The sequence below is a fragment of the Lagenorhynchus albirostris genome, chromosome 5 (assembly GCF_949774975.1).
Source record: "Lagenorhynchus albirostris chromosome 5, mLagAlb1.1, whole genome shotgun sequence".
In the NCBI taxonomy this organism is placed as follows: Eukaryota; Metazoa; Chordata; class Mammalia; order Artiodactyla; family Delphinidae; genus Lagenorhynchus; species Lagenorhynchus albirostris.
Genome location: NC_083099.1, coordinates 65371988 through 65398744, shown reverse-complemented (window position 1 = coordinate 65398744; position 26757 = coordinate 65371988). Strand labels below are relative to the sequence as shown.

Here is a 26757-nt window from a genome sequence, read left to right as displayed (position 1 = left end):
TGTGACCTGCGGCCACAGGGACAGCAGAACTCGGCTTTCTCTGGACACTGGACACCTCCAGTAATGCAGACTAATGCCACAGGGGCTTTCCCATGACCAAAGTACCAGGCTGGGTCATGGAATCACTGTCTTTTTCTCCATGAGGAATCCGGGACGCAGGAAGGGCAAGGGACTTAATTAAGCCGGTGGCTTTGATGTGCTCATAGTAAATACATTCTACTTCAGAGCCCATGGATTTTCTCGTGTATTCCTCACAACAACCCTGTGAGGAAGGTACTGTTATTCTCCCCTCTTTACAGATGAGTAAACAGAGGCATGAGTAACTTAGGCATGATCTTTTAGCTAAGAGAGGCAAAGCTGGTTTAGATGGCAGGCAAGCTAACTGCAGAGTCTCTGTACTGACCACTGCACTCTACTCAGCGCCGTCCATGACTGTGTTAGGAAGGAAACTTCTCTCACTATACTTCTGCACAGAAGAAATTTTACCTGAGAGTTCATCAGGCGAATGGTGGTTCTCGTGCCCACATCTTGTTGGAAGTTGGCTGTGGGTGCCCCATTAAACCTCAGGACTGCATCGTGATCATCTATAAACCACAAGGAAACAGAACACATCAGCAGTGATGACGATGTGAGCGTCAGCAATATGCAGAGAGCAGTCTGGAGAGAGAGAGGGCAGGAGGAAGGGGGGGGCAAGAGAATAATACATCCTAATCTTTATCTCATCCTGGTACACAGGGGACAACGATCATATTTGTACAGTGCAATCAGGTAAAGTTCACAGACAGAGGTGACCAACTCTCTGCCCAACCACTGCGAAGGCTAAAGAGGTCCATATGGTGGTGTTCCTGAAATCCACTCGATGATGCCAGTGTGCCCGGGCACAGGGGCAACGTGGACAGGGCCAGTGTACTAGTCATAGTGGAATCACTATTCCAGTTACCAAAGGAGCAAATCAGATTCTCTTGGTATTACCAGTAGGTCATACTTCTATCCCTGTCAGAAAAATGAAGATCCTACCATAAGCTTGGTCTAACCCACAAGTGCAAAGTACCCCATGGCATTCTGAAAAGCTTGCAGTGCACAGCAAATGAAAGAGATTCACTATGGCATCCAAGACAGCTCCTGAAGTGTCCCATTTAGGAACACGAGCCCCAGGAAGGGTCACAAACCTGGGTGGTGGCAGAGGTGGAAAAGAGGTCATAGAGCTAAACTAAACCCCATATATTCTATTAAAAATTTAAAAAGCTCTTTGTCAGAAACAATGTCTCAAATCCAGCCAAGATCAAACAGACAATCTTTTTAAAGATCTACTCACTCCCCAGCTCTGGTTCTCTGTCCTTCTAGCTGTTTAAGCAGGGTTTGGAAGACTTGGAGAAGATTCTCTGCCTGGCAATGACCAATCTGATGGGGGAGGGAACTGATGACTTCTAAGATCCATCCTAGCCCTGAGCCTCTGTGATCCTGTGAGAGCTCATCTCAAGCTTATTTGATCAAACAAGCTTCGGTTCACCACTGAAATCTGCACAAGATCTGGAGGTCAGCCCAAACCTCTGTTGTTCCGTTTCTCTCTGTGCGGGTTTATTTTGGGTGGTTCTTCATGCACAAAGGTGGCATCAGGAGAAGAGGGGCAGGAGTGGATTTTGGCTCAATGTAAGAGGACCTAACGGAAAATACCCACAGAATTAAGGGAAGAAGGCCTCCCTCTTTATTTCAATTCTAACGTATATACCAAACCTCAGGAATCTAGACATCTCGTTCACAAAAACAACCCTATCCTCAATCCCAGGACAAAATTTTTATCAAAATGGTTTAAAAGTTACATGAGATGCCCATAGTCCAAACATTATCAGATAACAGGACAGGCACACAGAACTGCAAATCGAGCGCGAAGTTTATCTTTACACAACTCGGATTGCAACAAGTTTTGTCAGAATCAGTCACTGATTTCAAAAGTGACCAGCAGTAACCACTAGAAATGTTGATTTATCAGAAACTCCACTTGGTCAACTTTCCCATTTCACAGGTGAAAAAACCTGAGAGTCTCAGCAGACAAAAATGACAAGCTCAAATGGAGTCATTGAGGGTCGAAATAAAAGGACTATTTACAAAGTTGTAGGTCGAGTTTAACAAGGTAGAGATGAACAAGGAAAGGGACCATACCCCAGGCTTGGCCACAGCAGGGAACCAATCCCACCCCTACACCTAAGGCAGCAGGAGGAGCAGAGACCCCCCCTGAGGAAGCCCACCTGGTGGGAACTGCGAAGGGAATCATTACCCCAGCCTCTCCTCCTCCCCTCTGACTTCCAGGCCTGGAGGGAAAAGGGGAGACACAGACAGGGCTGCCTGAAAGGGGCTGAAACTTACAGTCAAAGGAGAGAAGGAGCCTGTGGTTACAGGTTCCTTCTGCAAGGGCGGGGAGGAGGGGGACAGACACCCTGGCCTCACTCTCCTTCTTCTTCTCAGTTTTGTACCAGCGTTACTACTGTCCAGTCCCAAATCAAAGCCAGAGAGCAAGGACATCCAGTTGACACAGTCCAAATTTCTATTTCCCCGGGCACAGAGTCATAGGAAATCATGGAGAGCGAATTTGCGGGGGGCAGATGGAGAACGCCCAGCACAGGAGGCTTGAGATAGGTCTTTGGTGTTGACCATGAGAAAGGAGAATGCTTTTATTCCTTCAGTAAATACTGATAAAGCTTGTACTCTCTGCCAGACACAGTTCTAGGTGCTGGAGACAATGGTTGTGAGCATGAAATCAAGGTCCTTGCCCTTAGAGACCTCGAGATCTACTGCAAGGAGGCAGACAATAGATAAGCACAACAACCCACATTCGAGATAATTACAGATTGCGATTAATACTATGGCACAAAATAATAACCTATAATGGAAAAGAATCTGAAAAAGAATACACACACATATCTATATATACACACACGTATAACTGAATCACTTTGCTGTACATCTGAAACATTGTAAATCAACTATACTTCCATAAAAAAATAAAAATTAACAAAAAATACTATGACACGAATAAACTGAGCTGTGTAACAGAGACCCTGAGGGAATCTCCTTTAGATAGAGGGATTGTTCAGGGACTGCATCTGAGCTGAGACCCACAGGGCATGGGAAGGGCCCAGGAAAGTAAATTCCAGCCGAAGGACACAGCAGTGTCAAGACCCCAAGGAGGGTAAGGACTTGGCTGGGGACAAGTGAGTGAAGGAAAGAAAAAATAAAAAGTGCAATGAAAGAGGTTGGCAGGAAGCAGATCATGCAGGCTGTGGAGGCCAGGTATGAAGTTTGGATTTTATTCTAAGATTTTTAAATCAAAGAAGAGAACTTTAAAACAGACCACTGAATTTGAGCTTATAAAAAAAGGGATCAGATCCTTGTTTGCCAAACTGTCCTTTGCTATTGCTACTGAAAACTAAGACTTTCAACCTCAAATAGGTCTCCAGGAAATCCCTAGGAAAAATCCACAGCTACTGGGATCCCAGAAAACAAGCCTTGAAGGGGGAAGGCTGTAGAAAACAGGGGCCTCCACTTCTCTGTGACTTAGAATTAGCAGAAAAAGATGCAAATTAGAAAAGGAAGAAATAAATGCACCACGACATGCACATGATGTAACTGCATGCCTAGAAAATTCAATAGAATCAGCTTGTTAGTAAATTCATAAATACATCAAAATCTACTGTGTCCAGGTATAAGAATTCTAAATAGCTAGAAATTGTGGTGAAAGAAATTTTATCATTTTTTGGACCAAACATTTCTTATATTTTCCAGTCAGCTTAATGAATCATATAACCATGTATGGAAGACTACATTCTGATTCTGGTCAGAATCATGTATGGAAGACTACATTCTGATTCTTAGATATGATACAGATCAGGTTTGGCAAACTATGGCCCACAGGCCAAATCTGACCTGCCTTGTTTTTGTAAATAAAGTTTTATTGGAACTTAGCCAGGCACATTCATTTATTACAGTGTAGGGTTGATTTTACACTAAAATAGCAGAGTCATTGTAAGAGACACTGTATGTCCTCAAAAGCAAAAATATTTACTATCTGGCCCTTTATAGGAAAAGTTTGCTCACCCCTGATAGAAACAGTCATGCTCTCTGAGCTGCTCAACCCAGTCTTCACTCTGCCCAAGAACTCCATCTGCCCCCAAATATGCCCAAATTCCATCCCCCGCCCTTGCCTTCCATCATATGGTACATGTCTACTTCTCTTCCAGCCCTTCTCACTGGCCCTTCAGAATTTGTATTTATTTATCTATCTATCTATCTATCTTGTCCCTGTTCTTTCCTTGTCCTTCAAATGTAAACTTTTTTTCTATGTTTTCTCATCAGACCTCTTCCCTGGACTACAACTATCACCTTGATACAAATGACTCCTAAATCTGATCTCCCACCTTGACACTTTTTCCTGGAAGAAAATACCCAACTGCATAGATATCTATGAAGGGAAATCCACAAACACTTCAGACTCAGCACATCCAAGATAGAACCTGTCCTCCTCCAGGAGCATGCTCCCCTGTGATACAATATAGCCTGCTCCCAAGCCAGAGACCCTGGCTCCTGCCTCTCACTCGAGGTCATTTCTAGTTAGAGTTCTGTCTCTTCTACCTCATGATGCCTCTCATGTCAGACCATTTCAACCCACCTCCACTACCACTGTTCAACAGGCCTGGCGCTTCTCACTTGGATATGACGATAGTCCCTAACAGCAGAGAGGCTATACAGCAGTCCCCATGGGGAAGGGGACTCAGAGAAATGAGAAATCTCTCCAAAACACACATGATCCCATCACTCGCTTGCTCAAAAACCTTCTAGGGCTCTTTGTGGCTTAAAGAATGAAATCCAAAGTCCTTAAGACCATCAACGTTCTCTAAGAACTTACCCCCGGCTACCTTTCTAACCTCATTGCTCAGCCCTCTTCACCTTGTGGGGCCCTACAGCCCAGGCAAACAGGGTTATCTGTGATGCCTAAACATACTCTGCACATTTTTCCATACAGCCTTTGCTTCTTGCTTTTGCCTCAGTTCAGAACGCTCTTCTCCTCTCTTCCAGGGGAGCAAGTCAGGAAGAGTATCAAGGGATTATTTTAACCTGGAAAGGGATTCATTCATTATTATAAAGCTGCAATCACCACGAGGCGCAAGAGCAGAGATGAGGCTAAGTGTGGGCCCCTTGGACTCAAACACCCCAGTTTCAAGTCCCAGTCTACCGTTAACCAGCTGCGTAACCTCTCTGAGTGTCCGCACTTAGCTCCTGAGTAAAATGGGAGCAATAATCGTACCTACCGCGTGGGATTACTGGGAGGATTAAGAGAGCAAGGCTTGTTATACACACAGCAGGTACACCATACATGTTACCCCTATTCATCCTAATATTTTTAAAATGGGCTACTGCTTGAAATGAATAGTCAAACAAACCTAAGATACTTTACATGTATGCGTATCAAAAACAATTGAAAATGACTGTGCCCACCATTGGCTGGTTTGTGGGGCTGCCGGAGACACAACACATTGTTACGGTCCCTCTGGTAAACAATTTTGTAACGGACCAAAAAAAAAGAGCCATAAAACATATCTTACTTTGGTCTTCTACCGCCACTCCTGAGGATATCTCCCCTCTGGAGGGCAGCAGTAGTCACTTAAGTTGTCTTCCCCACAACCTCCTTAGCAGTACTATTTATAAGAGCAAACAGTTTGAAACCATTTGATATGTTCAACAGTTGGGACTAAGCTGGACAAATTCCAGGTGTAGTGGGAAGGCTGGGGCCTGTGGAGCTCAGAGGCCTTTTAACAAAGGGCCTTTCCTTTCCCTCTCCTCTTTGTATTCTAAGTTCCTCTTTGGTATTGTCGACGAGTCCATGGCTGAATAAAAGAATACATGAATGAATTCCTTAAAATTTTTGTTAGACTAAATGCCCAAAGGAAATAACCCTATAAAAGGCAGAACATTTGAAGTGTAGCATGCAATTTTTGTTAGATCTCAGGATCAAAATCCTTCCATGGAAATACATATTTGAAATTATAACTCCAGTCTATAGAGAAAGGTTATTTTAATGAATGTTTAGTTAAATCCATAAAACTCCAACGTTTTATGGAGTGCATAAAAATAAAGATTATAGTTCCAATTCATGGGAGTATTAAGCTCTGCCTGAAACTGCAACATGATTCCGGCCAGGCAGACTATGATGACTTGGGAAGAAAGAAAGAAATGTAGTTCCATTATGGATGAACAGAAACCAATTACTTTTAGTTTCTAGAAAACGAAGTCCAAAAGAAACCAGAAAAGCAGAAGCACAAGCAGAAGTTGGGGTGGGACTGGTTATCCTGGCAGCTCGTCTTCCAAAGTGCTGCCTATTTGGAGAGTTATGAAATATGATCTCACCACTTCTTCCTGCTCTAGAGAATCCAATTTGCTTCTCCTTTTCTTCTTTTGAGAGCCTGTGCTTGGTTTCAGACCATTTTTCCTGGCAGTCATATGAAGGAAATAAAAACGGAGACACATGACCTCACCTGCTCCAGTACCTTCCAGAGCCTGACAGAAGAGCTAGGCTTCCTGTGCTTTGCTTTCTTTAGCCTGATTCATTTCGCAGTCAAGGAAAACACATTCTCTCAAAATAAGGGAACTAAGGGGCTTTAGGCAGATCCATAGCTCTGTGTTGGACACATGTTTACAAATCTGGATAAACTTTCTGTCTTTTCTTTTGTTTATCTTTACTGAAGTATAGTTGATTTACAATGTTGTGTTCGTTTCAGGTGTACAGCACAGTGATTCAGTGAATCTTTTTCATATTCTTTTCCCTTATAGGTTATTATAAAATATTTAGTATAGTTCCCTGTGCTATACAGGAGGTCCTTCTTGGTTATCTGTTTTCTATATAATAGTGTGTATATGTTAATCCCAAGCTCCTAATTTATCCCTAAATCTTTATTAACTGTGAAGAATTTCAAGAAAAGCAAATTGATATATTCTGACCAGTGATTTTTAACCTTTTTTGGGTCACAACTGAAAGCTATGGACACTCTTTGGGAAAATGCAGACTGATTTACACATATACACACACGTTATACACTCCTAATCAGCACATATTTTTGCACATGACTTTAGGGATTCATGGACCTTCCTGAAGTTGGTCCAGAGTCCCCAATTAATTCTTTTCAAAGCAAAAAACTAAAAATTACCCAGGTAGTTGAGGCCAAAAGAGACAATTAGTCGTTTTAATCGGTAAATTACAGAATTTCAGGACCTGAAGGAAAAGTAGAGATCTATGCTTTAAATATTTTAAAATGTCAATGTAGTGTTTTGCTTATTGGTAGCAGTGGAACTTTCTTTTCAAACAAAATCTTCTGTGGAACACCAATATTTAAGACAGATCAAAATAAAGCCATTCTAGTTGATAAAGGTGCTGGAAGACTGGATCCCCACCCTCTCCACTGCCCCCGTGCCACCTCTAACTCATGAAGGACAGTTGAGTAACACTGATCTGGGCGCGAGCCACACTGGGACTCCTAGTCTCCAGTACTGTCTACATGCCCAGACGCTCCAAGTGAGTGAGCACTGGCTGCTCAGATAACAGTCTTAACACCCCAGAACCCACCTATTTCTTGACCCAGTTGGGAGGACTTCAGAGATCCCGCTGATGAGACGACAGCACACCTGCCCCACGGCCCAGCCTTGGTCCTAATGTTCTCCTTAGGCAGGTAACCCTCCCATTCAGAGGTGTTGAAGGGAAAATCTGTGGCCTCTACCATTGAAACGTTCACGTGGTCCCGAAGGTGGCAAAGCAGGGCCTCTGCACTGAACTTAACACCAGGCCCTGGCCCCTTGTAGGACACTTTGTACTTGTTCATGCTCAGATAATTCTTCCAGATCTTTTGCAGCCTGGGGATAAGGTTTTTGGTGGAGCTGTCCTTGTTCCACACCTGGAAGGTAGCCTCCGGCTTGGCCTTGGGACCACTGAGGGCCTGGCTGCCCCTCTGGGGGTTGTGGGTGCCGCTTGAAGACACAGACTGGGAACCAGACCTCAACACCTGGAATTCCTTGGTTTGCAGTTTAAGGGACTCATAGTAACTCCCTTTCTTCTTTTCCTTCCATACACAGATGATTGCAAACAGGAGAAAGACCAGCACACAGCAGCTGAATTTTTTCTTCAAGTTAGTGTGAATCATAATGAAAGACATGTTCAAGGAAGCCACGCTGTCCTGAGCAGGAAAACAGGCCTAAAAAAAAAGTGAGACAAGGCAGAAAATGATGTAAAGTATATCTAAAAGTAATGATGGGCTGAGCAATGGCTTTAGAGTGACAAGAATTGAATTCCAGTCCAGGTCTATCTCCCACCAGGTCTGCAGCCTTCAGCAAGTCTTAAAAAAAAAAAAAAAAAAATCACCCTCAGTTTGGGCTTGTAATGTAGAAAGCAGTGCTCAGACACTCCCGTCTTCCTCTCCGAGCTGTGAGCACTCTATGGACTCGCCCACCACTCCTTTGTACTCCCTGAACCTTAGTTTCCTGTTGTCTTGGTCTAGCTCCCTGACTGCTCTCTGAGCTTCTTGAGGTCAGGAATCACATTTTACACATTCGGTTTGTAGGGCCTTACACTATTTGTTTAGGGAAGGGATACAATGCTTGAAAAACTAAAAGAAAAAGGCAGAGCAGGCTGAGGGGTCTACATCACAAGAAGCCAAACCCCCTAAAAAGACCCAGCCTCCTTTTAAAATTGCCAGAAAGAGACCTCTCGCCATAGACAGTGGCATAGGTTTGTGATGCATCTCTCTAAGGCAGAGGTCCCCAACCCCCGGGCCGAGGACCGCTACTAGGAACCGGCCACACAGCAGGAGGTGAGTGGTGGGCAAGCGAGCGAAACTTCATCTGCTGCTCCCCATTGCTCCCCGTGGCTCGCATTACCGCCTGAACCAACCATCCCCCCACACCCCGCCCTCCCCCTCCCATCCATGGAAAAATTGCCTTCCACGAAACCGGTCCCTGGTGCCAGAAAGGTCAGGGACCACTGCTGTAAGGGCTCTGGTGCTAGACTCCTGCGTGAGAAGAAAGCCAAGGGTCAGCTTCACAATATAACATTCAGGTTTATGGAGTTCTGCATGAGTACTAGCAAGTGGCAGGAAACTGACTGACCTCACGGTGGAAGATGGGAACTCCTGATAAAATAGCAGATATGTGACCAATTAAGGAAATGAAAATAGAAATGCATTAAGCACACAAGAGGTTATTTCATTCAATTTCATCATAAACTGGGGGCACCGTGATGTACAACTTCAGTGAGCACTGTGTTTATAATAATCTAATATGAAGGGCATCTCCTGAGCTGTGCAGAAAGGCCCTGACCATTACCACCCGTGAAGGTGCTATAATCTCGATTTTTATAGCTAAGCCACCTGAGGCTCTGAGAAATTAAGAGAAATGCCTAGGATCACAGAGCTGAGTGAATGGTAGCACTGAGATTCAAATCCAAGTGCACTTGATTCCCTAATCCATGACCCCTTTCACTGTATCATGTACACAACTGCTGAAAGTTCTGGAAAATGGATTTCACTAAGCAAATAGAGCCTGAACAGGCCCCTTTATATCTGGGTAAAGACCTACTTAGTTTTCCCAGAATTTATTGTGAAACTGAACGGAAAATGGAAGTACTTTGAACTCAAACAATGTCTGTATCTTCTGGAAAACATTAAATTCTTCCCCAAGTATCTAGGTTTATTTACCGTAATGAGTCTAAGCAATCGCCCCCAGGGTTTTGCTAACTGATTAGGAATCTATACAACAGTGATTAATACAACACTGTAAATCAACTATACTTCAGTTAAAAAAAATTCAGGAAAATAAAAATCTATAGCCCATATCAATGAAGCCTGCTCCTAAGGATATCAGGGATAAAGTGGTAGGAGTACTGAACTGGGTATCACAAAACCCGGCTTCTTGTCCCCATTCTTGGTGACCCTAGGCAAGCCTCTTCACCTCTCTGCACCTAAGTTTCTGTGTAGTAACCATCTCTGCCCTGTCTCATTCACTGAGTGCTGGGAAGACCAAACGAGAATGGTGTTCATGGGCTTTGAACTAGGTAAATGTAAAGGCACAGAAGGTTAGAGCAGCCCCTAGGCATGAGGGCCACGTTGAGGCAATGTGGGACAGCAAACGATGGTGGAGTGGAGCACTGGCCATGGCTCATCAACCTGAACTTCAGGTCCTTCATCAAGTATAACTAAAGTATAATTATAATTGAAGTATAGTGCAGTTATAATATTAGTTACAGGTGTGAAACTTAGTGATTCAATATTTTTATAGATTATGTCCCACCATTACAATATTATTGACTATAATCTCTGTGCAGTACATTACATCCCTGTGATTTATTTATTTTATAACTGGTAATTTGTACCTCAAATATCCTTTACCTATTTCTCCCATCCCCGCCATTGCCCTTCCCTCTGGCAACCACTAGATTGTTCTCTGTATCTGTGAGTCTGTTTCTGTTTTGTTTGGTTGGTTTTTTAGATTCCACATATAAGTGAAAACATACAGTATTTGTCTTTCTCTGACTTATTTCACTTAGCATAATACCCCTTAGGCCCATCCATACCTCAAAATGCAAGATTTCATTCTTTTTTATGGCATTGTGTGTGTATATGTATGTATATATCACATATATATGTATATATGTGATATGTATGATGTAATATATATCACATATTCTTTATCCATTCACTCAGGATGCTTCCATATCTTGGCAGTTGCAAATTATAAATAATTCTACAGTGAACGCTGGAGTGCATAAATCTTTTGAATTAGTGTTTTTGTTTTCGAGGATAAATACCCAGGAGTGGAATTGCTGGATTGTATGGTGGCCCTATTTTTAATTTTTTAAGAAAACTCCATACTGTTTTCTGTAGTGGATGCACAAATTTACATCCCCACCAACAGTGTACAAGGGTTTCCTTTTCTCCACATCCTTGCCAACACTTATTTCTTGTCCTTTTGATAACAGCCATTCTGACAGGTGTGAGGTGCTATCTCACTGTGGTTTTGATTTGCATTTCCCTGATGATTAGTGACGGTGAGCGCTTGTCTTCTTTGTCTGAGATTAACTGACCGTATGTGCATGGGTTTATTTCAGTCTCTCAATTCTGTTCCATTGATCTATGTGTCTGATTTTTTTTTTGGGGGGGGCCAGTACCATACTGTTTTGATTACTGCAGTTTTGTAGTATAGTTGGAAGTCAGGGAGCCTCCAGCTATGTTCTTTCTCAAAATTGTTTTGGCTATTTGGGTTCTTTTGTGGTTCAATACAAATTTTAGGATTACTTATCCTAGATATGTGAAAAATGTCATGGGTATTCTAATAAGGATTACATTGAATCTGTAGATTGCTTTGGGTAGCATGGACATTTTAACAATATTAATTCTCCTGATCCATGAGCAAGCACAGTATATCTTTCCACTTGTTTGTGTTGTCTTCAATTTCTTTTATCAATGTCATAATTTTCAGAGTATAGGTCTTCACCCTCTTGGTTAAATTTATTCCTAGGTATTTTAATCTTGTGATACTATTGTAAATGGGACTCTTGATTTCTCTTTCTGATAATTTATTATTAGTATATAGAAATGCAAGAAATTTCTGTATATTAATTTTTTAGCCTGCAACTTTACTGAACTCATTGATTAGTTCTAAGTTTTTGGTGGCATCTTTAGGGTTTCCTATACATAAAATCATGTCACCTGCCAATAGTGATAGTTTTACTTCATCACCTCCAATTTAGATTCCTTTTCTTTTCCTTTTCTGATTTCAGTGGCTAAGACTTCCAGTACTATGCTGAATAAAAGTGATGAGAGTGGGGATCCCACAGGAAATGCTTTCAGTTTTTCACTGTTGAGTATGATATTAGCTGTGGGTTTGTCATAAATGGCCTTTATCATAATAATAATTATTATTATAAATGGGATGTTCCCTCTATACCCACTTTGTTGAGATTTTTTATCATGAATGGATGTTAAATTTTGTCAAATGCTTTTTCTGCATCTATTGAGATGATCATGTGATTTTTAGCCTTCATTTTGTTCATGTGGTGTATCAAATTGATTTGTGGATACTGAACCATCCATGAATCCCTGGAATTAATCTCACTAGATCATGATGTATGATTCTTCTAATGTATTGTTAAATTCGGCTTCTAATATTTTGAAGAAGACTTTTACATCTGTGCATCAGGGATATTGGCCTGTAATTTTCTTTTTTTGTAGTGTCTTTTTTAGTTTGTGTATCAGGGTAAAGTTGGCCTCTTAGAAGGAGTTTGGAAGTGTTCCCTCCTCTTCTATTTTTTTTTTTTTTTTGTATAGTTTGAGAAGGATAGGTATTAACTCTTCTTTAAATGTTTGGTAATTCCCCTGTGAAGCTGTCTGGTCCTGAACTTCTGTTTGTTGGGTTTTTTGGTTTTTTTGTTTGTTTGTTTGATTGATTTCTGATTCAATTTCATTGCTAGAAATTGAACTGTTCAGATTTTCTATTTCTTCCTGATTCAGTCTTGCAATACTATATGTTTCTAGGAATTTATACATCTCTCATAGGTTGTCCAATTTGTTGGTATATAATTGTTCAAAGTATTCTGATTGTTTGTATTTGTGATATTGGTTGTAACTTGTCTATCATTTCTGATTTTATTCAATTGGGCCCTCTCTCTTTTTTTCTTAATAAGCCTAGCTCAAGTTTTGTCAATTATATTTATCTTTGCAAAGGACCAGCTCTTCGTTTCATTGATCATTTCTATGATTTTTTAGTCTCTATTTCATTTATTTTTCCTCTGATCTTTATCATTTCCTTCCTTCTACTAACTTTGAGCTTTGTTTGTTCTTCTTTTTGTGATTCCTCTGGGTGTAAAATTAGGTTGTTAACTTGAGATGTTTCTTATTTCTTGAGGTATGCCTGTATCACTATAAACTTCCCTCTTAGAACTCCTTTTGCTGCATCCCATAGATTTTGGATTATTATGTTTCTATTGACACTCATCTCAAAGTACCTTTTTATTTCTTCTTTGATTTCTTCATTGACCCATTGGTTTTTAGTAGCATGTTGTTCAGTCTTTACATATTTGTGTTTTTCCAGTCTTCTTCCTGCAATTGATTTCCAGTTTCATACCACTGTTTGAAAAGATGTTTGATATGATTCAGTCTTCTTAAATTCATTGAAATTTGTTCTGTAGACTAGCATGTAATCTATCCTGGAGAATGTCCCATGTGCACTTTAAAAGAATGTGTATTCTGCTGTTTTGGGATGGAATGTTCTATTGATATCTATTAAGTCCGTTTGGTCTAATGTGTTTTAAGGCCAATGTTTCTTTATTGATTCTCTATCTGGATAATCTTTCCATTGATGTAAGTGGGGTATTAAAGCCCCCTACTATTACTGTGTTACTTTCAGTTTCTCCCTTCATGTTTATTGATATTTGCTTTAAGAATTTAGGTGTTCCTATCTTTATAAATGTTATGTCCTCTTCTTAGACTGACCCCTTTATCATTATGTAATGCCCTTCTTTGTCTTTTGTTATAATTTTTGTTTTAAAGTCTATTTTGTCTGATATGAGTATTGTTACTCCAGATTTCTTTCCATTTCCTTTTGCATGGAATATCATTTTCCATCCTTTCATTTTCAGTCTGTGTGTCTTTAGTTCTGAAGTGAGTCTCTTGTAGGCAGTATATATATGTCTTTTTTTTTTTTAATCCATTTGGCTTCCCTATGTCGTTTTTTTGCAGTACGCAGGCCTCTCACTGTTGTGGCCTCTCCCGTTGCGAAGCACAGGCTCTGGACGCGCAGGCTCAATGGCCATGGCTCACGGGCCCAGCCGCTCCGCGGCATGTGGGATCTTCCCAGACTGGGGCACGAACCCATGTCCCCTGCATCGGCAGGCGGACTCTCAACCACTGCGCCACCAGGGGAGTCCCCTATGTCGTTTGATTGAGGTATTTAGTCCATTTACATTTAAAGTGATTATTGATAGGTGTGTACTTATTTCCATTGTTACTGTTCCAAGTTGTTTTTGTAGTTCTTCTCTCTTCTTTTAGTCTCTTCTCTTGTGGTTTGATGCTTTTCTTTGGTGCTGTTTCTTTTTTTTCCTCTCTTTTTTTTTTTCATGTGTGTGTGGTGTGTGTGTGTGTGTGTGTCTATTGTAAGTTTTGTTTTATGGTTACCATGAAGTTCACATATATTTATATACAGATAGATACATAGATATAGATTTATTTTAATCTGGTAGTTGTTTAATTTTCAATATATTCTAAAAGCGCTATGCTTTTTACTGTCCAATATTTCATATTTTTGATGTCATATTTTACATCTTTTGTGTATCCCTTAACTATTATTGCAGTTACAGTTGATTTTACAAATTTTGTCTTTTAACCTTTATACTAGATTTTCAAGTAGTTGATCCATTGCCTTTTCTATATATTGCCTTTACCAGTGAGATTTTCTTCCTTCGTATATTTTTTTATTTCTTGCTATAACCTTACTTTTTCACTTAAAGAAGGTGTTCACTTAACATACCTTGTAAGGCCAGTTTAGTGGTGATCTCTTTTAGATTTTTGTTTGTCTGGGAAACTCTTTATCTCTTCTCCAATTCTGAATGACAACCTTGCCGGATAGAGTATCTTTGGTTGTAGGGTTTTTTCTTTCAGCACTTTACATATATCATGGCACTCCCTTCTAGCCTGCAAAGTTTCTGCTGAAAAATCAGTTGATAGTATTAAGGGGGTTCCCTTGTGTGTTACTCTTTGTTTTCCTCTTGCTGCCTTCAAAATTCTCTCTGTCTTTAATTTTTCCCTTTTAATTATGACCTCTTGATATGTAACCTCTAATGGAATAAAATCTGAAAAAAATTAACTAAATCACTTTGCTATACACTTGATTTACAATATTGTATTAGTTTCAATTATATTTCAATAAAAAATTTTAAAAGTAATAAATCTCTATTGCAGTGTGAAAAAAATATATGTTGTGATATGGATCTTTTGGGGTTCATTTTGTTTGGGACTCTCTATGCTTCCTGGACCTGGATATCTGTTTCCTTCCCCAAGTTAGTAAAGTTTTCAGCCATTATTTCATCAAATATTTTTTTTTCTACCCTTTTTCCCTCTCTTATCCTTCTGGGACCCCTATAATGCAAATGTTAGTATGCTTGATGTTGTCCCAAAGCTCCAGTAAACAATTCTCAATTTTTTAAATTCTTTTTTCTTTTTGATGCTCTGATTGGGTGATTTCCACTATTCTGTCTTCCAGGTCACTTACATGTTCTGTATCACCTAATCTGCTGCTGATTCCCTCTAGTGTATTTTTTTTCATTTCAGTTATTGTATTCTTCATCTGTGACTGGTTATTTTTTATATTTTCTAATTATTTGTTGAAGTTCTCATATTCCTCTCTTCTCCTGAGTTTGGTGAGCATATTTATGACCCTTGCTTTGAACTCTGTATGGTGTATGAGGTAAATTACAATTATTTATGTCAGTTTCATTGTTTTTTTTTTTTTCCTGGGGTTTTATTTTGTTTTTCATTTGGAACATATTACTCTGTCCCCAGGATGCACCAGCGGCCGCCATCTTGGGAAGTGCTGGCACTGCAGGGGCTAGAGTTACAGCCTGGTGTGGGCCAGGACTTCTCCCAGGGTGCACCAGGGGCTGCCATCTCGGCAAATGGGGGACAGTTGGAGGAGCCACGTACAGGCTGAGGGGTAGCCTGGGGTGTGCTGGTGTGGTCTTGGCTGGCCGGCTAGAATGTCAAGTGTTTTTCAATCCACTGCCTCTGCACTGGGACTGGGAGCAAGTAAGTTTGTGCACAAGCTCTTTAAGAGCATAGTCTCAGTTTCCTACAGCCCTCCAGCTCGCCCAGCCATAAGTTTGACTTCTTCCTGGTGCTGGTCCCCAGGGCTGGGGCCCCCAATGTGGGGCTTGAACCCTTTGCTCTTAGGAAGGACCTCCAAGTTTGTGATAACCTCTTCCTCTGTGGGTCACTTGCCAGAGGTGTGGGTCCTGACTGAATCACGTCTCTGCCCCCTCCTACCCATCTTGATGTGTTTTTTCTTTATATCCTTAGTTGTATAAGAGCTATTCTGCTAGTCTTCAGGTCGTTCTCAGAGAAAGTTGTTCTATATGTAGTTGTAGTTTTGCTGTATCTGTGGGAGGAGGTGAGCTCAGGGTCCTCCTACTCCACCATCTTGATCCCACCTCACTGAGACTCTAATTTAAGCACCAAACAGTGCTTCCTACCGCCACAGACCTCAGGAACCAGTGACTCTAGGGAGGATGGGTGCTTACCTTGGGCCACCAAAGTTTTGGAAGTGATGAAATGTACACAGAGGGAGAATTCAAACATGAGATCATGAAATGGGGCAGGCGCTTGTTGCATCATCAGAAAACTAAGCAATTCAATTTCCCCAGACACCCAACACAGCTAATCATAGGACACTAAGACAGCTGAGGAAAAACTAGAAAAGACGGGAAAGTAGCATTTGAGAAGCGCCTACTATATGGTAGGCACTCTACCTGCTTCATCTCATTTAATTTTTACTATACCACTATGGGATAGGTATTAACAACCCCTCTTGAGAAAATGAGGAAACAGGCTTAGCAAGGATACAGGGCTTCTCTGAAGTCAATAGCTAATCAGTGCTAGAACTAGGATTCGAACCCAGGTCTACCTGACTAAAAGTCCATGGTCTTTGGACCAAAGAACAGGCATTGTGAAAAAGCACAGTGAATAGTCAGTGTTGAGCAACTAGGACTCAGAAATCAGGATCTCTAGTGACACAACTGCTGGAAAGTTACAGAATAAACACCCTCACTATCAGCACTGACACTACTAATGTGCACTGTTTTACCAGTCAGGCAACTCTTTCACAGCAATTAGGTTTATGAGACCCAGTACGACCCTGTGAGATGAGCAGAGAAAATTTTATTAGTTCCATTTACAACCGAAGAAACTACGGTTTTGTAAATATAGATAATTTTCAAAGCTGCATGAGTGATTTGGAAATGATGGAGTTGGGACTTATCTTTTATGTGTATGAGTGAAATAAGACAGGAGTTAGGGAGGTGGCGCCCGGTTCACTGTCTTACTGGGCTGAGGCTCAGAGGGGTCTGTGTTCGACTACCTGCCAGCACCTACTCTCCAAGGTTGAGTTTCCCAGGAAAGAAGAATTCCCCAAACCTTCCACCGTAACACAGTCTTACAACTTTAAGAAAGCCTCAGCCTTCAAGGCCAGTGCTCTGTCGTGAGTGCCTCAGGGCACTCACGTGAAACCTCATGTCAGGGCTCCCAATTCTCTTGACCACCACCCTCTGTTGAGGTTCCAAGTCTACCAGCTGGCTGGAGCTTCTGGTCATAGGCACTTAGAGCTTCACTCTCATCTCTCAAGCTGCTCTAGAGAGACAAGGACTTGAAGAAGTTTCATCTAAGCAGCCCAAACTGAAGGAAAGGAGTAGTAAATATTTCTCCCCAGATTCTTTGGGAAATCAGTCCAAGTTTTTAATTTCCCAGTCACATCCCAGATTGCCTTCTTAAGCCTCTAGGACTCTGCACTGCTGTAATCTCTCCCCTTGTCCATTTGCCTGGCAACCAGACAGCATTACCTTTCTGCTTCTGGCCTCCTGTGGAGCCCACCTCCCCTTCTTGTTCTTGCTCCCTGCTGCTTGCCTCTAGTGTTTAGTAATGCTTGCTTTCATGCTGACCCCCTGCTAGAGGGAAACTCCTCCTGGCTCATTTCTGACACTCCAGTGCCCGGCACCATGCCTGGAACACAGTGGGTATTCAATAAAGGGTTCTTGAATTGATGGGGCTGTATCAACGAACACTTACGAGCCCACCAGGCTTCCAGAAGAATAAGTAACAACTCGCATTATCACATACAGAGAACAAGCCAACGCTGAACCAACAGAGAGAAAAATTCCAGCCAAAGTAGGGCTCCCACCCTAGGCAACTCATCACTAGATGCCCAGTAGCAGATGCAGGGCTTGGCCATGGTAGGTGTTTTAAAAAGGTAGACTGAATTACAGAATCACTTTAAATCTTATATTTATAGTTTATAGAAATAGGCAAATCACTTATCTCCACCCCTCATTGACTGAGGACTAAAAAAAAAAGAAGAAGAAAACAGCAAAGCTGTAGCCACACCTGCAGCCCCTCTGTGGCTCCTCACCAGCGCACTCTGCCGCGCCGATCCCAAATAGAAAATGGACCCCGGTGCTGCCTCTATATCCCACGCCTCCAGGTGTTCCTTACCTGCTTCTGGCTAATCTCCCTGGGGCTGCAGGCCCTCCAGGTCCTCAGGAGCCAGCACTATTCCCCATGGGAGGAATGTTTGCTTTATTGGGTCTGGAGGCCAAGGCTCATTTTTCTCAGGATGATCAAAAAGCATCTACAAAGGAGAAAAAAAAAAAAAAGATGAGTTAGGTGCCGTTTTCCAGCAGGGGCAGAGTTAAAGATTAACAAGATAGACAGGGACGTCTGCTACACTCCAGTGCGGGCCCTGAAAGCCCCAAGGGCTCAGAAAAAGAGAGACAAAAGTCAATTACAGGTGCAGTGCTCTGGGTCCATAAACAGCACAGAGAGCCTAGAAATAGGCCGATACTATATAAGAACATGAGCAAGCACCACAGACCAACCTGGGAAGAAAGGATTGTTTAGTCACTGGTTTGAGCATAACATAAACAGCAATTTGGGGAAGAGAGGGTTCAGTTCATCCCCAAATGAACTCTAAACAAATTTTTTAAAAATTATTTTCAAAGAATATTTAATGATACGTGAAAATTCTATCAGTATAATGTTAACTGAAATTCAGAAGAAATACATTTTTTAGAATTCACATGTGAGAAAGAGAAAGGACAAAAAAAAAAAAAAATACACCCTGGATGGTAGAATAAGGAGTAATGAGGGTTTTCATTTTTTATAATTTTTTTTGTATATTCCAAAATTTCTAAAGTGTACACGTGTTACTCTTAGAGTTGGAAAAAATTATAAAAATATAATTTTTGAAAGCTAAAAATAGAACTCTATATTTGTTAGCTCTCTTCTTTCTGATGGAATGTAGAAAAATAACAAAGGAAAAGTTTAATAGTCAGTTGCATGAAAATTCCAACTTGTATACAATAAAAAATACTGTAATAAAAAGGAAGATAAACTCAAGGTGTGCAAAGGGTTCAAACAGTAAAAGCCTCTAGAAATGAAGGGCAATCAACATGAACAGACAAATCACAAAACAGAAAATACAATTAATGAGCATATGAAATTATGATTACTCGAGAGAAACTCAAAAGAGGCAACTGAACATTAAGATACTAGTTTGTAAAATTAACATTAACCAGCAGTTTTCAAAATGATTAATACTCATTGCCAGGCAGATTGTAATGAAGTTGGTATATTTCAAGAGAGCAGTAGAAATTAACTTTTTTAGAAAGTAATCATGCCATAGAATTAAGAGCTCATGACTATGAACCAAGGTATTGTACTTCCAGGAAAAAAAAAACTGAATAAATAATTCAAAGGGAGAAAAGGTTATATTATTTCAGTTTCCTCCTATATAAAATAATTCCCTACCTTACATGGCTGTGGTAAGAAATGGAAGAAGATTCATGAAGTAAAGAATGAGTTTTATAAAGCAATATGCATGTGCAAAAAGAAAAATAGCTTTCAGTTTCAAAATGATTTATAATGGTGAAAAATCTACGGTTAAGGGACTTCCCTGGCAGTCCCGTGGTCAGACAGAACTTCGCCCTCCAATGCAGGGGGTGCAGGTTCAATCCCTGGTCAGGGAGCTAAGATCCCGCATGCCTCACGGCCAAAGAACTAAAACATAAAACAGATGCAATATTATAACCAATTCAATATCCCCAACAGTTTTGCCTAAATTACTCAACATAAAGAAAGTCAAACTGAAAGATGAGAATTTATCTCTTCTCAGTTTGCTCATCACCTGTTTTCAGGTTTCAGCCATGTACATTTTTTCTAGATATTTGGACATGCATAACTTTTAGTCGCAATGTGACTAAATATGTACAGGTAACATTCTGTGTTTCACTTGTTATAATATTTTAAGCATTTTATTTCATGTTGCTACTTAAATTCACACACCATTGTGTATATATTCTATCTGGTGGATGTAGCGTATTATTTCCCTACTGCTGGAAGCTTAATTATTAACCTTTTATCCTTTTGAATTATTTATTCAGTTTTATTTCCTGGAAGTACAATAACTTGGTTCATAGTCATGAGCTCTTAATTCTATGGCATGATTACTTTCTTAAAAAGTTAAATTAATTTCTACTCCCTGCCTAGCAGCCTCCTGGTAGAGTCCAAAAAAAAAAAAAAATGTCTCTGAAAGCTATCCCTCTTTTCCTGTCATGTAACTTTCCTTTGAGGCAGGGGGTTTGTGATTATGCAAGCAGGATTACCATTTGTCTCTTCCTACCAAAAGTGTAACCTCTGTAAGTATTGGCCTTTCTTCACTACTACCCTCAGTGCCTAGATGCATGTCTGGCATATGGTAGGTACTCAATAGCTATTGGTTGAATGAATGAATGAGGGAAGTGTTGCCAGCCCTTAAGAGGTCTATGCTTACCTCAGGCACCATTGATGGACAGGGTTCTTTCTCAGCAGCCTCACTGAGAACACTTTGGGCAGTCATCGGCACTGTGGATGCCGCCTCTTGCCTGTATATGCTGCTTCACTGCCATTCCCTCAGTGCATGAGCTGCTGGGGCATGAGACTTTTATTTGGGTTCAGTGCACAGACATCAGAGGAGTGCAGCAAACCCGTATCTTCCTCCCACATGTCGCATCTGCTCGGAACAACTTGCCCTCTAAGGAGATTTAAGATCACTCCCCACTGTTGATTTCCAAAAATCAACCAATTGAAACAAGTGGTATAACTGTTGATCTATATCTGTTGTAGCTGATGAGGGCCTTCCAAAAATAGTCACCGCTGCTCATGAGAGTAGCAGTGGTGATCTTCAACCAGCTACACAAGTGGTAACAGAATCCTCAACTCTCTGGGGTAGAAACTTTAGCACTCACGACAACAGCTACCAAGTATTTAATACTAGCTATGTTCAAAGCACTGACTATAGCTTAGGGGTTAAGAGTAAGAACTCTGGAATTAGACTGAGCTGGGCAAGAGTCCAAACTCTGCCTTTCCCCAGTTACATGACCTTGGACAAGCTACTCAACCCCCTAGGACTCAGCTTCTTTATCTGTAAAATGGGAATAATAATAACAGAGCCCATCTCATGGGATTATTTAAATAATCAAGTTAGATAATACACCCAAAGGGATTGCAATAGGAACTGTGACAAAAATCATCCATGTCACTTCATTTACCCCTCCCCATCCCCTACTGTGTGGATACCACTACTATCCCCATTTTTACAAATGGGAGACTGAGACAGGTGTGATGAGCAATTTGCCCAGAGTAACTCACTCGTGACACTCCAAATGTCCCATGCTCTTTCACGCCTTTGTAGCCCTGCACATAGAATACCTTCTACTTGAAATGTCCTTTCCTGCCCTGTTCACACAGGGCCATGACCACTCAGCCTCCTATACCAGCTCAAGTGCCCCTGGACTCTGAAGCCTTTCTTGACCCCCACGGAGATGGTCACAGCTCCGCTGTGCCTGTGCTGGCTCTCATCAGACCACATGACACTTACTCGTTTGCAGGTCTGTCCCAACCTTTAAGATTTATCTCTGGCCCCCTGCATCAAGCCAGGCTCTGCGCCCTAACTGGGAAGTGCTCGGTCATGTTTGAACGAAAGAATGAGGATAGCTCGGACACCACTCCTCCCGTTCCCCACGTCCTTCAGTTGTTAGAATCACCCCCACCACCTACCCACCCATCACCTTCAATTGCCGGACTCCCCTTTACGGCACTGCCGTGCTGTATTCATTCCATCTGGTGAGTACACTGAGTGACAGGAAATTCACCACCTCCCCAGGTTGCACATGGCTATGTGAGCAGCTCTGCCTCTTAGAAAGGTCTTAAAATGAAAAGAAATCAACCTCCCTGTAAAAATAAACCCAGCAGTTTAAGCTCAGCTCTCTGGAGCTATATAGACTCAGAATGAAAACCAGTAACACTTGCTAAGCCCATGCTCAGCCCATGCTCAGTGCTGGGAACTCCACGTGCACCCACTCATTTCATCCTTGTGGCAACCCTGTGCAGACCACCTTGCTGCTGTATCTTCTCCTCCACCCAGGACAATCTTCCTCATTCCTTGAATATGTTAACTCCTGGCTCACTAGAATTCTCTCCAACACTATTTCTGTCGTAACTCTTGGTGGCATTAACAATCACTTATAGAATTATCCTAGTCAACTCCAATGACTGTGACATCAGCAACTCACCCCCAAGGTCATAGCTTTGGTCTTGTCATTTCCAAAAAATATACTCCCTTCATCAAGGGATGCCTCGATTTCAGGCATCCTTCTCTAATCACCACTCTTATCTCTGCAGCTTAGTCCAACCAATACCCAACTCTAACAATCTTCTGTGTTTGATCCTACTACCTTCCCACTGTCTCTCACTTCCTCCCTGCCATCCTTTCCCTTCCTATCCAGCTTAAATTCCACGGTCAGTCATTCAGTTGACCTCTCTCATCACACATGTTTGGATAAACCCCAATCCTGGTTAAATCCAACTCTCTGTCCTACTCCACACCTGCAAGCAGACAGCTGAACATGGCTAGAGAAAATCATGCAACGATGCTTAATGATGTCACTTCAAGTTCATGATCACTTAACTGCAAACAGCTCCTTAATGCTCCACAGCAACGATATGCTACTTTTCCAGTCAATTCATCTGCCACTGTCCTAGAGGACTGTGTGACTTCCTCCCCACTAAAAACTCCTCTTATCCTCACCCTCGCCTGATGAACTTGCTACTTACTCATAGAAAAAAAGGAAGCTACCAGAGTAGAACTTCCACACGCATGCTTTTGTACCACTGCTACTCACCTTACCTGCACTTATGCCCAAATGATCTCATTACTATCAATTAATTGGCTGCATCCAACACTTGCAATATCCAACATTTTTCCATAAATCCTACACACTCCTGTCTACTTAAGGACATTCTTAAAAGTCCCCCTTTTTTCTTCTACATCAGTAGGTATCTTTCTCTCAGAGATCATGCTCATCAGCATAGAGGTATGCTATTATTTCTCCTATGTTTAAAAAAAAAACAAAACTCTCTCCTGATTGAGGCAGACACCACATGACCCAGATCAGTCTCAGCATCACTAACAATGGGACACCTAGACAGCTTCTGCCTTCTGAAGTGAGACAGTATGAAGCACACAGCACCACGAATGAAAAATTCTTGCCCAAAATGTTTAATCTGTAAGTGATCAAGCCTTTATAGGCAATTCCAGTTTTTCGGAAATACAAGAGAAAGAAGAACAAGTTAAAAGACACCCTAGTTTACCAGTTATATCCAGAAAGCAGGACATTCTACAGAACGATTGAACTAGTTTCATCAACAAGTTAATGAGCACAAAAAACAAATGACTTAAAAAACACACCAAAAAACACAACAATCACATGCAGTCTGCAGACCTTTGGTTTGAACAGAACAACACTGGGGAGAAATGGGGGTATCTGAATATAGACTGGGTATTATATATGATATTAAGAAATCACTGTTAATTTTGTTAGGTTTAATAATAGTATTATTATATTATGATTATATATGTGGTCATGTTAGAAAAAAAGTCCTACGCATTTGAAGTAGAGATGAAATTTACTTTAAAAATACTTTAGCCAAAAATAAAGCAAATATGAAAAAAAAAGCAGCATCATTTTTTTCAAATATATTCAAATTAAGCTATGTAAGGAACGAGAGTGATTTGCAGACCCTTCTTGACAATATCATTTGGGATTAGGGAGCGTTTGAAAGAGCGTGAAGAAAAAACTTACGTCGACAATGTTTTCGTGTTACTGAAGGAATTAACTGAAAAAGATACATGACATTACAAAAGTCACATATTTAGCCATTACATGAGGTCTAAAGAAACTCCATTTCCCTGTCCCTCCAACAAAACCTCTTGACCTCATTTCACTTCCCCTGCCCTTTTTCTTCCCTTTACAGTAAAACTCCTTGAAAGAACTATCTGTAGTCACTGTTTGCAATTTCCCTCTTCCCATTCTCCCTTGAACCAACTCCATCAAACCTCCCTCATCTCGATGAAACTGCTCTTGTCATGTCCCCAAAGACCTCCATGACCTCCATGCTACCAATCAAATGGTCAGGGCTAAGTCTTTTTCTTACTCAGCCCATCAGCCGTACTTTACACAGTTGGCCACTTCCCCCTTCTGGCTTCCAAAACCCACACCCTTTTGGTTTTCCTCCACTCACTGGTCACTCCTCCTCAGCTGTCTCTAATGCTGGTTCCTCCACATCTCCCCTACCTCTACACACCCAAGCGCCCCAGGTTCTGGACTTTGTTCTAGTGACACTTGCTTTCTACTGGATGTGGGCACCTTGTGATCTGTTCCCCCTCTACTCAGCCTGTCGTTTGCAATCAAAACACGTTTGTTGACGTGCACTAAAATGAGTTCGGAAGCAGTTTCTGTTGCTGAGTTTCTACAGAAAGGAAGTTCCTAATAATTAAAAACAAAAACAAGATAGTAGGGCTGGGGTTGGGAGACAGTAGAATAAAACGTTGTGTTCACTTCACTATTTAGACTGCCCTCTATAATCTGTAGAGGGGAGGCAGCATTGCAGAGAATAATGCTGATCAGACGTAGAGCACATTATTAAAATTACTTGTTAAGATGCAGATTCCTGAATTCTCCCTCAGTCATTCTGTTCCAAGTGGTCTGGGATGGGGCTCGGAAACCTGCATTTAGCAAGCACCCCCAAGTGATTCTGACGCAATCAGAAGTGCTAGTCTGAGAAAGCTTTCTCTAGATCCAGGATGGGAAAAGCATAGAAATTGAGTGTAATCAACTTTTATAGGTATTGGAAAGAGCAGTTTTATGCCTGATGAGTCTAATAACTTTAAAAATATGGCTTGTATTTTAAATGTCTTTTTCATTTCATTATTCTAATAACTCCCTTTTGTTGTATTTTTAAAATTATGGATGCGTGAGAGGTTGGGGAAGAAACCCAGTCCTTTACCAACAATAGTTTGAGAAGCTCAAGCTTTGGAGAAAGACATCGGGCTCTGGCATCTCAAAAGCCCAGAGTCAAATCCTGGCTTTTCTATCTGTCAGTTGCATGGCAGAGCCGTTTGGTCAACTTCTGTGAGCCTGTGTCTTCATCTGTGAAGTATGGATAATAATACTTTAAAATTTGCCCCTGCAGGGTTGTGCCGACAATTTACTGATAGACTTTATCACTTTGTTCTGGCTAAGAATTATTGTACCTTTACCACGTGCTGAGTATTTTACAAACGGTAAAGTTCCTGTAATTGGGTAAAACTCATTTAATCCCTGCGGCAACAATAGTGCTTGAGGTGGGTGCCACTGGCTCACCTCCCAGGGGCTCCGGCAGAGCTGGTCCAGGCTGCCGTCAGAAACAGCCTAACAGCTCCTGGCCACCTACCAGTGGGAGCCGGCATAGGTCAAAACATTAGTAGTTGTATCAAAACATTTCTGACAAGTCCCAGTTTTACTCGAAAGGACAGAAAAAGTCAGATAAGCAACGGAAACCAATCTGTAGTTGGTGAATCTGAGGAGGGAGTGAAAGGAAACCATGAAAGACTTTGCCAGGTGCCTGAGTGGCCGCGTTGACAAGTGTTTACCTGAGGACCAGCCCCGCTGCCAGGCTAATGGGAGGGAGGGGGAAATCCTGCCACATCAGAGCCCTGAAGACAAAGGGGCCTTCATTCCTGCTGCCCCAGCTGTTCCAGACCCAGGCTGCAAAAAAAAAAAAAAAAAAAAAACCACCGTCTCTTAACAGAGATTAGATCTTTTACCCAGCCAGGCGGGCACTGAAGGAGAAGACTGTGAAACGGCCGAGTACATTTCCCTGAGGTTATCTAAAAACGTGGAGAACAGAACTTTTTCTGTGCGGGATGTTGAGTCCCCACCGCAGACAGGGCAGCTGCTCCATGGTCCTGGATCAGAGCCAGCCGCTCAGAACAGGTAGGGAGAGCTCTGGACTCAGGACTCAGGGAGCCAGGGCAAAGAAAAACCACAGGCCATTGGCTTGTGCTTTGTCTTCAACCTTGCGCCTTTAGCGGACACGTACTTGTAGCGATTTTTGCCTTCCAATTTGACAGGTGCCTGGCGGAAAGCACGCACTTCACACCCCATCAGCTCCCTTTCTGTATCATGCGCACTCCCCAGTACAAGCAGTAGAAGCCCCAGCCCCAGCAGGCATCCCCCCAGTCTTACCAACTAAGACCACTCTGCTCCACTCCAACAGTCAGGGGTAAGCCGAGGAGGAAGGAACAAAAAAGGGCCCATAACGAGGGCTGAATAAACACCACGCCCCTCCCAAGCAATAGACCCACCCACCTCTCTCCTCCACACCCCACAGAGATGTAGAGAGAAAAGAAAATAGGCCTCTTTCCTCCTCAGAAAGAACTGTTTCACCTCTCCCTAATCTTGGGGAAAAAATGAGATTTGTATTATGGAAGTTTTTACACATACAAAAAGGTACAGAGGGCTTCTCTGGTGGCACAGTGGTTGGGTATCCTCCTGCCAACGCAGGGGACACAGGTTCGAGCCCTGGTCTGGGAAGATCCCACATGCTGTGG

General features: G+C 41.8%; 1 protein-coding gene across 2 annotated transcripts in view; it reads right to left on the bottom strand.

Moving 5' to 3' along the window:
- Positions 1-26757, bottom strand: part of ST6GAL1 (ST6 beta-galactoside alpha-2,6-sialyltransferase 1) — a 135077-nt gene that overhangs the window by 25143 nt on the left and 83177 nt on the right. The window contains exons 3-5 of one of the 2 annotated variants that reach the window (XM_060150255.1): positions 18285-18420; positions 7613-8234; positions 487-584 (exon numbers count right to left, since the gene is read on the bottom strand). In XM_060150255.1, coding sequence (XP_060006238.1) covers positions 487-584; positions 7613-8195 — 681 coding nt within the window. In that variant the 5' untranslated portion in view covers positions 8196-8234; positions 18285-18420. The remainder of the gene's footprint in view (positions 1-486; positions 585-7612; positions 8235-18284; positions 18421-26757) is intronic. The other variant, XM_060150256.1, reaches the window with a different exon arrangement.